Source organism: Pundamilia nyererei, unplaced genomic scaffold (genome assembly GCF_000239375.1).
Source record: "Pundamilia nyererei isolate P.nyererei 1_Seehausen unplaced genomic scaffold, PunNye1.0 scaffold00278, whole genome shotgun sequence".
NCBI classification, from domain to species: Eukaryota; Metazoa; Chordata; class Actinopteri; order Cichliformes; family Cichlidae; genus Pundamilia; species Pundamilia nyererei.
The window spans coordinates 353,396-365,619 of record NW_005187679.1 but is presented as its reverse complement, the minus strand read 5'-3'; the positions used below and the strand labels follow the sequence as shown (position 1 = coordinate 365,619).

The 12,224-nt window shown below is 40.9% G+C and overlaps 1 protein-coding gene across 1 annotated transcript in view; it reads left to right on the top strand.

The window, feature by feature from the left end:
• aass (aminoadipate-semialdehyde synthase) overlaps positions 1-12,224 on the top strand; it is an 82,466-nt gene that overhangs the window by 5,396 nt on the left and 64,846 nt on the right. Inside the window, exons 2-4 of the mRNA XM_005750558.1 lie at positions 3,573-3,809; positions 5,875-6,051; positions 9,880-9,964. Coding sequence (XP_005750615.1) covers positions 3,591-3,809; positions 5,875-6,051; positions 9,880-9,964 — 481 coding nt within the window. The 5' untranslated portion in view covers positions 3,573-3,590. The remainder of the gene's footprint in view (positions 1-3,572; positions 3,810-5,874; positions 6,052-9,879; positions 9,965-12,224) is intronic.

The following is a 12,224-nucleotide window of genomic DNA, read 5'->3' as shown; positions in this document are numbered from 1 at the left end:
GGTGCAAATTACTGACCTCTGTCATCATTTTAAGTGGGGGAACTTGCACAATCGGTGGCTGACTAAATACTTTTTTGCCCCACTGTATGTAAGCGAGGTCAGCCAAGAGACAATAAAAGCCAGACTGACAATGGAAATGAAGTCCATCATGGTATTTATGAAGATACTAAACATCTATCTATCCATCTATCTATCCATCTATCTATCATTATTTATAGTAATTATTTAAGGATTGTATTTTAGAATGCCAAACCCGAGACAGATAAAACTGGTTCCTCATTCTGTGTTGCTGTCATTTTATATTTGTCCCATTAAAGGAGGCTATAGTGATGGGGACACCCGTTGGTAACACGGAGGTTGCTGAAAATGGTGCATCAAACCAAAAGAAGAGGAAAAAGGGCCTAAGCAGCTTCTTTAAGGCCCTTCACAGCACAGCTCCAGGTGCAGAACATGCTCTTCAATTGGACCAGGCCATAGCTTTTGAGCTTCAGGCCTACCTCCAGGCAGGGACCCTGGACACAGAGGAAGACCCACTGGGGTGGTGGAAGCTATCACAGAACCTCTTCCCACGACTCTCCATCCTGGCAAAGAAATATCTTTGCATCCCAGCCACAAGTGCCTCATCAGAAAGGGTCTTTAGCACTGGTGGAAATGTTGTCAACTGCCTGCGTGCATCCCTGAAGCCTGATCATGTCAATAGGCTGGTGTTTTTGGCTAAAAACCTTTGAAAGGTTGCAGGAACCATGTTTTGTTGAGCCATTTTGAGATTGTATGGGACTCAGGCCTACTAGTTTTTATTTATTTCTTATAAAAGGTACTACTTTCAGTGTTTAATTTTATTTTTGTTCAGGCAGCAACTTTAGTTGACATACCTCAATGTCAGTTTGATGCAATTGTGCATTGTGTGGCTTCACAGCTTGCCTTGATGTTTGGTTATTTGTATGCATAAATATTATGCAGTAGTTTGAAGTTCACTAAACATTAATGTTTACATCTTTTTATTTATTTTTTATATTGCAAACATTTGGACGGTTATCAGAATTTGCACATTGTCAAAAAATAATATAAAACAATCTTTAAAGCAATTATTCAATGCATTGTTATTGTTAAATAAATATCGTGAAATAATCGTGATCTCAATTTCATTGAAAATAATCGTGATTATCATTTTTGCCATAATCGAGCAGCCCTAGAAAACGTCAGAGCACTTTTGTAAATATGTGATGTCTTGATAAATCGAGCAGATATTTGAAGTTTACACAGCTACCTTCTTGCCTGAAAATATCTTAAAAGTTTATTTTGTGACTCAGAAAGAGAAATATTAAAACTAAGTAGCTGCCATCATCGTTGGAAACTGGGGGTCCAGTCCCTGGCTATCGAGGCTGGGTATCGGAACATTATCTCGCTGGTGGGGGAAGGAATCTGGGCCCTTTCTCAATTCTAAGTACGGAAGTATGTACTCGCGTTCTCGGCGAGACCGGACTTGCCTGGACCGCACGGGAGTACGGACTTGCCGAGAACGCGAGCACGGACTCGTGATTTGTACAACTGGAACACCAGCGTACATGATGATGTCACAGGTCCGGAGTTTTTACTGCTGTCCCCTCTTAATTTAACTGTGAGTAAAATGTTATGAAGCTTAACTTTAATCACAGACAAACCGATTTACTCAGGAACAAATAAAACACTGAAATAAACCAAACATTAACATTTAGAAGTGATCTAAGTTACTTATATATCATGTTTAACCTCAGTAGCGAAATCTCTATTAATAAAAATAGTGTACATGTATGTCTTAATAAAAACAAGCAGGTGAGATGTTAGAACGCCTTTATTTTTATTTTAGTACAATAGACAGCTGCTGGGGTTTGGGGTTTGTTTAACCTGAGTAGCGAAAAGACCGCAGGGGGGTTGAAAACGATGTGCCGGGAGTCCGCTGTTCTCGCTGGCTCTAATGATCCTCGACCTCGCTGTTTTCTTTGGAGCTGGCGGGTCACAGACGTCTCCGAAAACGTCGGAGCGCGTTTGGAAAAATATGATATCTTGATAAATCGAGCAGATATTTGAAGTTTACACAGCTACATTCTCGCTTGAAAATAACTTAAAAGTTTATTTTGTGACGCAGAAAGAGTAATATTTAAAAGTTTTCAACCCCGCTCGTCCGCCATTGCCGCGTTTGAGTTTTGGACGAAATGCATTCTGGGATATTTAGTTGTACCAAGTCCACACAAGTCACCACCGATGCATGCTCGATAAAACGGGCGGAGCGAGAACACATCCGGGACTTTTTTGTGTTCTCGGCTTGATGCGTACTTTGAATTGGAACAGTACTTGGTCTCCGACTGATGACGTATCACGAGTACGCGAGAACGCAAATACGCACAAGTACGCATATTGAGACAGGACCCTGTACTAGTGCATGAGATTGAGAGATACTGGCTAGATATAGTCGGGCTCACCTCGACCCGTGGCTTGGGCTTGGGAACTATTGTAATGGGCTCTGTTTCAGTCTGCCCTCGGTGAGAGGCAACCCCAGAATATCCATGGGTGGGTATTCTTGTATCCCATCAATTTGCTACCAGTACACTGAGGTTCTCATTGTGCATGAGAGGGTTGCTCCACTTACCCAAACGGAACACTGACTGTCATTTGAGTTCATGTGCCAAAGAACAGTTTAAAATACCCAGCGTTCTTGGAGTCACTTGGTGGGGTGTTTGAGGGTGCTCCACCTGCTGACGCCCTTGTCCTACTGGGAGACTTCAACAATGACTTAGGCAACAACCTAAAATTATACTCAAAACAGAAAAACAAGAAAAACAACTGATGTTAAATGATGCCTTTAAGCCTACAAGGGTCCATTCTACAATTGTTTGTTGAATATAAACACCATTTCATGCTGATATTGCACTTCCTTTGTTTTTCAGATATCCAAATTTAAAATATCGGTATCTAAAATAAAAAGGTGGCATCGTGCCATCCTCAGTTCCAACTAGTGACAATAGTGACGATTAGTCATATGAACGACTAGTCACACACATCTCTAGTTCAAACACAACGGTCCATAAGTACATGTGGCACCAAAACACCCCAGATTGCAGGTCAGGTCAGGTAGATCAGATTGTAAGGGAGGATGCACCCATACATATAGAAAGTGTTTGATGGGAATGCCTGGCAGCTGAAACAAAAGCTCGGGTGTGGAAGGAGTTTGGTGAGGCCATAGAACAAGAGTACTTGCTCAGAGAATTATTTGATTGCTGGGGTTTTTGTCTGTATTATTGTAGGGTCTTTACCTTATCATAATAATTATAAAGTAACAATAATCACTTTGAGGTATTTGGTGTTATATAAATAAAACTGAAGTGAGTATTATCAATAATAATAAAGTATTGTAGTTGTTAAAAATAATTTAAATGTTATAACATGTTAATATGATTCCTGGTCTGGAAGAACAGCTTCCTTGTGAGCTCATGTCACTTCTCTCCCAGCAGCAAATTTTTGACCTTTCAGCCACACTCTCCCTAGCCTCGTCACAGGTTGCCCTTTCTATTTCTGTTTCTCTTCTTTTAATTCAGGCAGGAGGAGGTGAAGTCATGTTCCGAATCCTCCATCATCAAGGTAAGGGAATGTGCACCAGTCTCAGGGCCCAGCGGCGCTATGAGCACCACAGGGCCGTCATGGCTATACGTCGCGAGGATGTCAATCCCTGGGAGAGGAGGGCGCCACTGGCACCACGACATGTCAAAGAACTCACAAATGCTGGCGTAAAAGTCCTGGTACAGCCATCCAACCGCAGAGCTATTCACGAGAAGGTGAGAGAAGGAATACTTTGTTTAATTTTCACTTCTTCAGGTGGTGTTGTTTTGATTTTCAGATCTATGAAGGTAGTATTTAATATCTTGACGCATGCTCGATCATACAAGTAAGGAAATCCCAAAAAGTTGATTCTGTTCATCTGAACATAACGTCTTCAGTGGGAGAAACGTTTCGTTACTCATCCAAGTGACTCCTTGAGTCTCAGCTGAATGCAGGTTTCCCCAACGTTATAAACAGTACCTTTGCATAATGACTGAAAATAGCACCACTGACGATCAATGACCTTTGAGGTGAGGTTCTTGATCATTAATATCAATAATAATATCAATAATATAAAGAGGGTTTATCTTTAAGACCCATTGTCTGTATAATCAACTCTGTCACCTATAACATCTCAAAGTTTCTGGCTTTGATCCTCAAGCTGTTGGTAAGCAGCTCTGAACACCATGCAGAACACTTTTGATTTTGTTGAGAAGATGAGAGCTGTCATTATGCAGGCAGATGGTTTCATTTGATGTTCACCGACCAAGTACGTTTGCTCTTGGAACTATGTCTTCATTCCACATATTTCACATTCAAGGATCACTACTACAGGCAGAAACATGAGTGTGCCATGGGCTCCCTAGTTTTAACTATTGTGGCCAACTTGTACATGGAAGAAATGGAACAGAGTGCTCTGTTATCCTACCCTGAAACGCCACCAAGTCATTGGTTCAGGTATGTGGATCACACCTGGGTGAAAATCAAATCTCAGGACGTACCACAATTCACGGATCACATTAACTCAGTGGACCAACACATCAAATTCACCAGGGAGGATATGAAAAGTGGCAGGTTAGCCTTCTTAGACTGTAAGATTTCCATCAGTAATGAGGGACATTTAAAAGTTGATGTGTACCGTAAACCAAAAAGCTTTTAAGTATTTAAGGTTTGACTCTCATCATCCACTGGAGCACAAACTGGGCATCATCAGGAAGCTACAACACAGAGTGAACACCATCCCCACAGACACAGCGGCCAGGGAAGCAGAAGAACAGCACATCAAGAAGGCCCTGAGTAAATGTGGTTATCCCAGCTGGACATTTGTCAAAGCTGGGAAGGCGCCAAAAGAAAGCTCCAGCCGATCCAGGAGAGAAGGACAACTGCTGCCTAAGCGAAAAACCCGTAGTGATCCTTTATGTGTCAGGAGTATCGGAACAGCTGTGACATGTTTTCTCTAAACGCCACGTTTCTGTGACTTTCAAACCCCAAAACACGCTGCGGCAAAAATTCGTCCATCCCAAGTATCGGGTCCCCTGACACAGACAGAGTAATATAGTGTACTCTGTTAAGTGCCAGGAGGATTGCCAGGATTTATACATCGGGGAAAGCAAACAACCTCTAGCAAAGCGGATGGCACAACAGCGAAGAGCTAACTCATCAGGCCGCAGTCTGTTTACACCTACAGGCCAGTGGACACTCTTTCAATGATGAGGATGTACACATCCTGGACTGGGAGGAACGCTGGTTTGAGCGTGGAGTCAAGGAGGCCATTTACATGAAAAAGGAAAGACCATCTCTGAATCAAGGAGGGGGCCTAAGGCCACAATGCTGTTATTGCAGCCATTCCCCAACTCTCTGTGAATTGTACTCATGGCAGTGACCATAGATTAATGGTTTTTGATCAGTGGTTGTTGATCAGTGGTCATGACAATTTGCATAGTAATGATCAAGCTGACCTCACAGCTCATTATTTGTCAGTGGTTCTAGTTTCAGTCATTGTGCAAATGTACTGTTTATAAGGATTGGGAAACCTGCAGTCAGCTAAGACTGAAGAAGTCACTCGGGGGAGTGATGAAATGTTTCTTCCACTAAAAATGCTACGTCCAGATTAACAGAATCAATTTTTTTGGATAGTATTTAGCGATTTTACATTTGGTGACTTTTAGGCATCTTTGCTTCCTCTAAAAACATATTGTACCTATAAAATGTATAGCTTATGGGACTAAAAATACAGACAAACTTGAAGACACATTAAAAACATTTTGTAAGCCATAACATTTAGACCGTACTTTCTTTCAGTACTATATGAAGGCAGGGGCTATCATTCAGGAGAACATTTCAGATGCATCACTGATAATTGGAGTGAAGAGGCCGCCGGAGGAGAAGATCATTCCCAAGAAGACGTACGCTTTTTTCTCACACACCATTAAAGCTCAGGAAGCCAACATGGGGCTCTTGGATGACGTACTGAAAAAGGTAAGCCCTAAAATACCCTGCAGTGGTCCTGCTTTTCAGTCAGTTTATTTATGTTTCCAGTTAGGGGTGGGCGATATATCGAATATACTTGATGGTATCACGAGTTTTTCCAAATATGATGGTTAAAATGGCTTTATCGTAACCATCAAGTATAAATTGCCATGGCAATATTAAGCTGTCTGCATTTAATTCGCTGAGTTTTTTTTCTCAGCGAATTACATCATTAATCCCCCCTCCTAACCGGAAAGTTTTCTACCTGACACTGCACTGAGCATGTGTGTTTATTAGGGGTGCAACGATACACAAAATTCACGGTTCGGTACTTTGGTGTCACGGTTCGATATTTTTTTCGATACAAAAAAAATGTTCATACCTTTTTAATTTGTCATTTATTAAATTTTCACGGCACATTCCGCACCACATCTCTGTGCGTTCATCATTTGTTTGAAGCCAGCTCACCTCCTGCAACTACTTTTCCGAGAATACGTGCTTCTTTTGTGGTTCGGACTCCTTCTGACATTTCTTTGGAGGTGGAGGAACATCACAGTAATTGCTTAAAGGAGCTTCTTCGACATCTTTAAGAGTTCTAAACAAATGTCTGTCCTCCTCCAGAAAATCTTATGTATGCAAACACGCGTTGCAACTTCTTATCTTGTGCATGTTTTTTTATTTTGACAGCGAATGCGCACCTGCGGACCACTTATGTGCACTTATGTAATTGAGCATTGCGTGGCACATCCGACATACTGTTTTACTTAAGCGCTTACCTTCAGGGTCATACGTCACATGAAAACCAAAATAGTTCCAAACGCCAGATCTGAATGAGGGTGGGGGAGGTTCAATTTGCCATGTTGCAAGGAGAGCTTAACTTCTGTCTCGCTAGCTTGCCCTGCGCTCACTGAATCTGCGTTCGACTACTCCGCCTAGGCTGCACTGTCGAGCGCAGATTCACTGAGCGCTCAACACAGACAGCATCGTCAGAAGGAAAGTTGATAAAATAAATTAAAAAATGTTGTATTGTTCGATGCATATGCGTACCGAACCGAAAGCACTGTATCGAACGGTTCAATATCGATACGAGTATCGTTGCACCCCTAGTGTTTATATACTACCAGGTGGGGAAAAACATGGCGACAGCAGGAGTTTTAGATGAGCGAGATAATGAGACTCTCTGTCGTTTAGATTTCACGACAGTGTCGAACAAAATGTGGTAATTTGCAAAACATCCTCTAAAAATATTGCCGCAAAAGGTAGCAGCACCACAAATGTATTCCACCAGCTGAAAAGTCATCCACTGCAAAATGAAGCCTGTTTTAAACTCTGCATGTCAGCCTCTCCCCACACACCAAAGAAAACGTTAAATGAACCAGCTGTGACACCTGCGACTGTTCTTGGTCACTCTGTTTTAGTCACTGTCTAGGCTTATGTTTCTGTAATTTGAGGTGATCACATTTTTTATAATAACCTTATAGGTTAGAAGCACAAAAGAGAACCTTTTTAATTTAACTGTTTTGTTTTGTCTCATGAATTCTTGCTTGCTGTAAATTTTTGTTGCTATGATCTTTTGTTTGTTAAAGGTCTAGTGTTGACCACAGAGAGACTTACTGTGACAGTATTGTCATCTGTAAAAAAAAAACAAAAAACCTCTGTGTGCAACTGATGGTTAAAACATGATTTTTTTTATTCAAAGTACCGTAGAAAAAAATATTGAGTGGTCGATTTGAATGAGTATACCAGTGCAATTTTAGGCACTATATGATTGAAAATAACATTTGTTTTTGGAGGCTATTTAAACATATTGTGATATAGATTGTGATATAGCCAAAAACATTGTGATATTATGTTTTCCTCATATTGCCCAGCCCTGTTTCCAGTATACAACTGTAAATGATGCAGGGAAAGTCTGTATTTATCTGAGGTACAAGAAGTTCCTCCCAAGCATTCTTTGGTGTCTTTTCTCTTCTTTTGCTAGCCTTGAAAATAACTTTTTTTAAACGCTATGAGTTTTTCTTTTTTTAAGTAATATGCTTAGTCAAAGACAAAGGTGGGCAGTGTGGTGGTCAGCACTTTTTCCTTACAGCAAGAAGATCCTAGTTTAAGGCAGGATTTAGATGTATGTGTTGCTTCAACACTTGACAGTGGTTGCACCTGTCATTTGGGGTTGTCTTTGTTAAAAGGACTATTATAAGCAACAACAAAAAATGTAATGCAAGCTAACTGTGCTCTGATCACCAAACTAGCTGCTGGTTACAAACTTTATTCATGTACAACAGACTGATTATTCATTGCAGTGATTGGCTGTTTTGTTTTGGGAGCAAAATTCCACAAGCAGTTATGTTGCTCTCTGTGAATATTTTAATAACCTAAATCGATTAATGATGTTGCTGCTTGAGTAAATCGATTAATGATGTTGCTGCTTGAGTAGCTGAACTCTTTTCAAGTTTCAGTTCAAGCACTGTAGACAAAGTGAAGCAATTCTATGATCACTCTTCACAAGGTCAATGACAGGCATGAGTGTTGAAACCTGAAACCAAGACTCGCCTGACACACATTTTCCATTTTCCAGCATGTGTTTTATTTTTGTTGTGATTCAATCCCAACAGCAGTAGAGACCTGCAGGTTCTCCTCTCTCTCTCACATGTGATGTGATCAATTTTTGGGATAAAATGGTAAATGGCCTGTATTTATATAGCGCTTTACGATTCGATTCGATTCTTTATCGATTCTCTTATCGATTCTTTTTAAAAAAGGAGAACACTAAGGTCGATTAGCTTAGAACTTTGTTTTATATCTTCTCTTTGAACAAGATAGAAATTTAGGAGTAACATGGCCTTACAAACCCAGCAGTGAGATCTTAAGAGATCCACAGCCTACGGCTTTTCAATGGGGTGTCACAGGGTCCCCAGGAAAAAAATTGTAAATGTAAAATAAACATTCTTCTGTAGCAATAACAAAGTATAACATAAATTATTCTGTAGCAATTACACAAGAATATCCAGTAATGTCCCTGCCTACAATTAAACACATTCACTTACCGAAAATCGGGGGCATCTGCTGTGGCAAATGGGTGCAAGCCTTTTACCACAAACTTGGTCACTGCTCAGTGACATTCGTCTATCCTGGCCTGAAAGGAGACGCTACTGGTAGACTGCAGTGACAACTGCCAGCATCTGAGCCAGACTCTGTCTGTCTCTCTCATCATGGTCACCTAAATGCACAGTAATGGCAGGTTTTGTAATAAGGCAGATCGGACTAACATAATATGCACTGTTAGTTGATTATTTACCTGCTGCATTAACGGGAGAGGACGTGCAAACGTTACCGCTGCTGCTGGATTGAGATTCACGAGTCCGTAGCAGAATTAAAAACACGACATTCATTTAAGGTTATCGCGTGTTTTGTGAGCAAATGCTTTTGCATATTCGTAGTGTTTCCTCCCTTAAATGAAATATCTACTTTGCAAGTATTGCAAGTTGCCCTGTTGTCATCCGTTCTCATAAAGTATAACCAAACTTTTTAGCGTTTGAGCCGCCATGTTTCCTGCCAGGTAAATGATGCTCTGCAACGTGGTGACGTCATTCGGGGCAACTGGAATCGATAAGGGAATTGTTTGCGAAAATGGCAAACAATTCCAAGGAATTGAAACAGTGGGAACCGGTTCTCAACAAGAACCGGTTTTCGATACCCATCCTTAGTTGCTACTCAACTAATGATTTTGATGTACAGTAAATAAAGAAATACAGCATACTCTGCCGAAGGCTGGATTTCATTTTCCATTTAAATTCACACTCTTCAAAAACACTAACAAAGTTTCTTTTGTCTGTGCAGGAGATCAGGCTCATTGATTATGAGAAGATGGTTGATGCTAATGGTTACCGGATTGTAGCATTTGGCCAGTGGGCTGGTGTCGCAGGTAAGAAAGGCTGCTGGGATTCCTAATCTTGTTAATTATTTCCCCGACTGTGTAGAAAGAGTTGCACTGTAGCAAACTTTGGGATCAGTGAAGATCAGGTCAGATCATGGACAGAAGTGAATCATTCGTAAAAACATGGCCTTTATCATTTGATCAGTCTGACCACTGTTGACACTGTTAACTCGGACTTGCAAGATCAAAATCTGTTATTCAGTATAAACTGTTACAGAATTTTATGTCATTACTGACATAAAAAAATAATGGAAGTAGGACTCATAAGAAATCCCTCTGTCCAGCCATACTCTTCTTTCGTGTGCTCCCTTATTTTTAGACATGGATCCGTGTGCTTGATTCAGCACATTTTTATGCTGGATCCCCTTCCTGATGCAACCCTTCTAGGAATTTATGCCTCCTGGTCTTAAACCAAAGATCTTTTGCATGTTTGGAAAATGTGCTAGACACTACACTATTGACCCCATACATAAATACCCACAATTAGTTGGATCAAGAAGAGCTCCTCCTGGCCCAGCGAAGTCAGAAAACAAAAGGCTTAAAGGGTTTAAGGGTGTTCTTTATGACAAACAGTAAATGGACTGGTTCTTGTAGAGTGCTTTTCTGTTCTCATGAGCACTCAAAGCGCTTTATACAGCTTACCTCATTCATCCAGTACCAAGATGGTGAGCTCAGGTTGCGTGAAAGAAAACGTGTTTATAGCATAAACAGCACCATTAAATCATTCACTGAGAAAAATGCTAGTGGGAATCCTTCATCAAAGGACCTGATCAACAAATTCTAACGTGAATAAGAACAAACTTTGTAGCTGTTCCATCCACCGCTGCAGTAAGCCTCAAAAAGTTTTATTATTGAAACATGCAGATGAACCGTTAACTTGATAGTACTGAGACTATGATTGATACCTGATATCATGTTTAAATTGTACAGCTTAATGAATTCTGACGGCAGCCGTACTTGTAGATACCTGCAGTGTTCCTCAGAGAACACAACTTGGAGCGTGGAAAGAAAGAAAGAACGTCGCACCGTATCACGTATAATTTGATTCACATTCTTTGATTCACATATACGTTTTTGTGAACTCCATTGTACACGAAGCGATCTTCACGGGTGGGGGGTGGGGGGGGGCAAAACGATTTGGTCGATATGCCCCCGAAGGCCGTCAAGGCGCTACTGGCAGAGGATGACAGCTATGTCAGTGTTAGCACGCTGAACGCTATGCTGGAACAGCAACGGGAATTTTACACAAAGATCTGATTCATCAACAGCAAGATAACTTTAAGACGTTTGTCCAATTAATCATGGATGGAACTAACAAAAGGTTGGACAGCATTCTAAGGGATGTACAGGATGTTAAATCCAGCCTGCAATTCACGGATGGGGTTGTCACCGAGCTGCAAACTGAAGAGAGGTGCATTAAAAGCAAACTAAAAGAGTTTGAATCGGCGGTCAGCAACATACGCGAGGAACACAGAGAATTAACAACCAAGATGGATTATTTAGAAAATCAATCGAGAAGGAACAACATTGTGGTGGATGGATTAACAGATGAAAAAGCAGAAACGTGGGATGGATCAGAGGAGAAAGTCCGACATATGCTGAAGAACAAGCTGGGCCTGGATAGTGACAGCATTCAAATTGAACGCACTCACAGAGTCGGTCCATACAAGGAAAATGGACGAGCCAGGCCGATTGTGGTCAGACTACAAAGATTTAAAGATAAACAATTAATTTTCTCATCTGCCAAAAAATTGAAAGGTACCAATCTTTACATCAACGAAGATTTCTCAGAGTCCATCAGGAAGAAGAGGAAAGAACTGTTACCACAGCTGAGAGCGGCCAGAGACAGAGGTGATATTGCCGTCCTGAAATATGACAAATTAATTGTTAAACCGAGGCCACAGAATGCCGGAATTAATATTTAGATTTCAGCAATGTTGCCATTTGTAGCTGTTGAGATCGATCAGTCTGCAAATGTCGGATCCTATACTTATTCCCGGATTCTCCGGTAAAGATTTTGAAGTGGCTCATGTTAATATTTGTAGCCTTAAATATAAGATTCAAGAAATTCATGCACTGTTGTCAACAAATACGATAAGTGTGCTGGCTTTTTCCGAGACACATTTAGATGCTGCCTTTGAGAATAATGAATTTGAAATAAACGGTTATAAGTTGTATAGGAAGGACAGAAACAGATTTGGAGGGGGCGTAGCCCTATACATTAATGATAATATGGCAAGCAAACTAC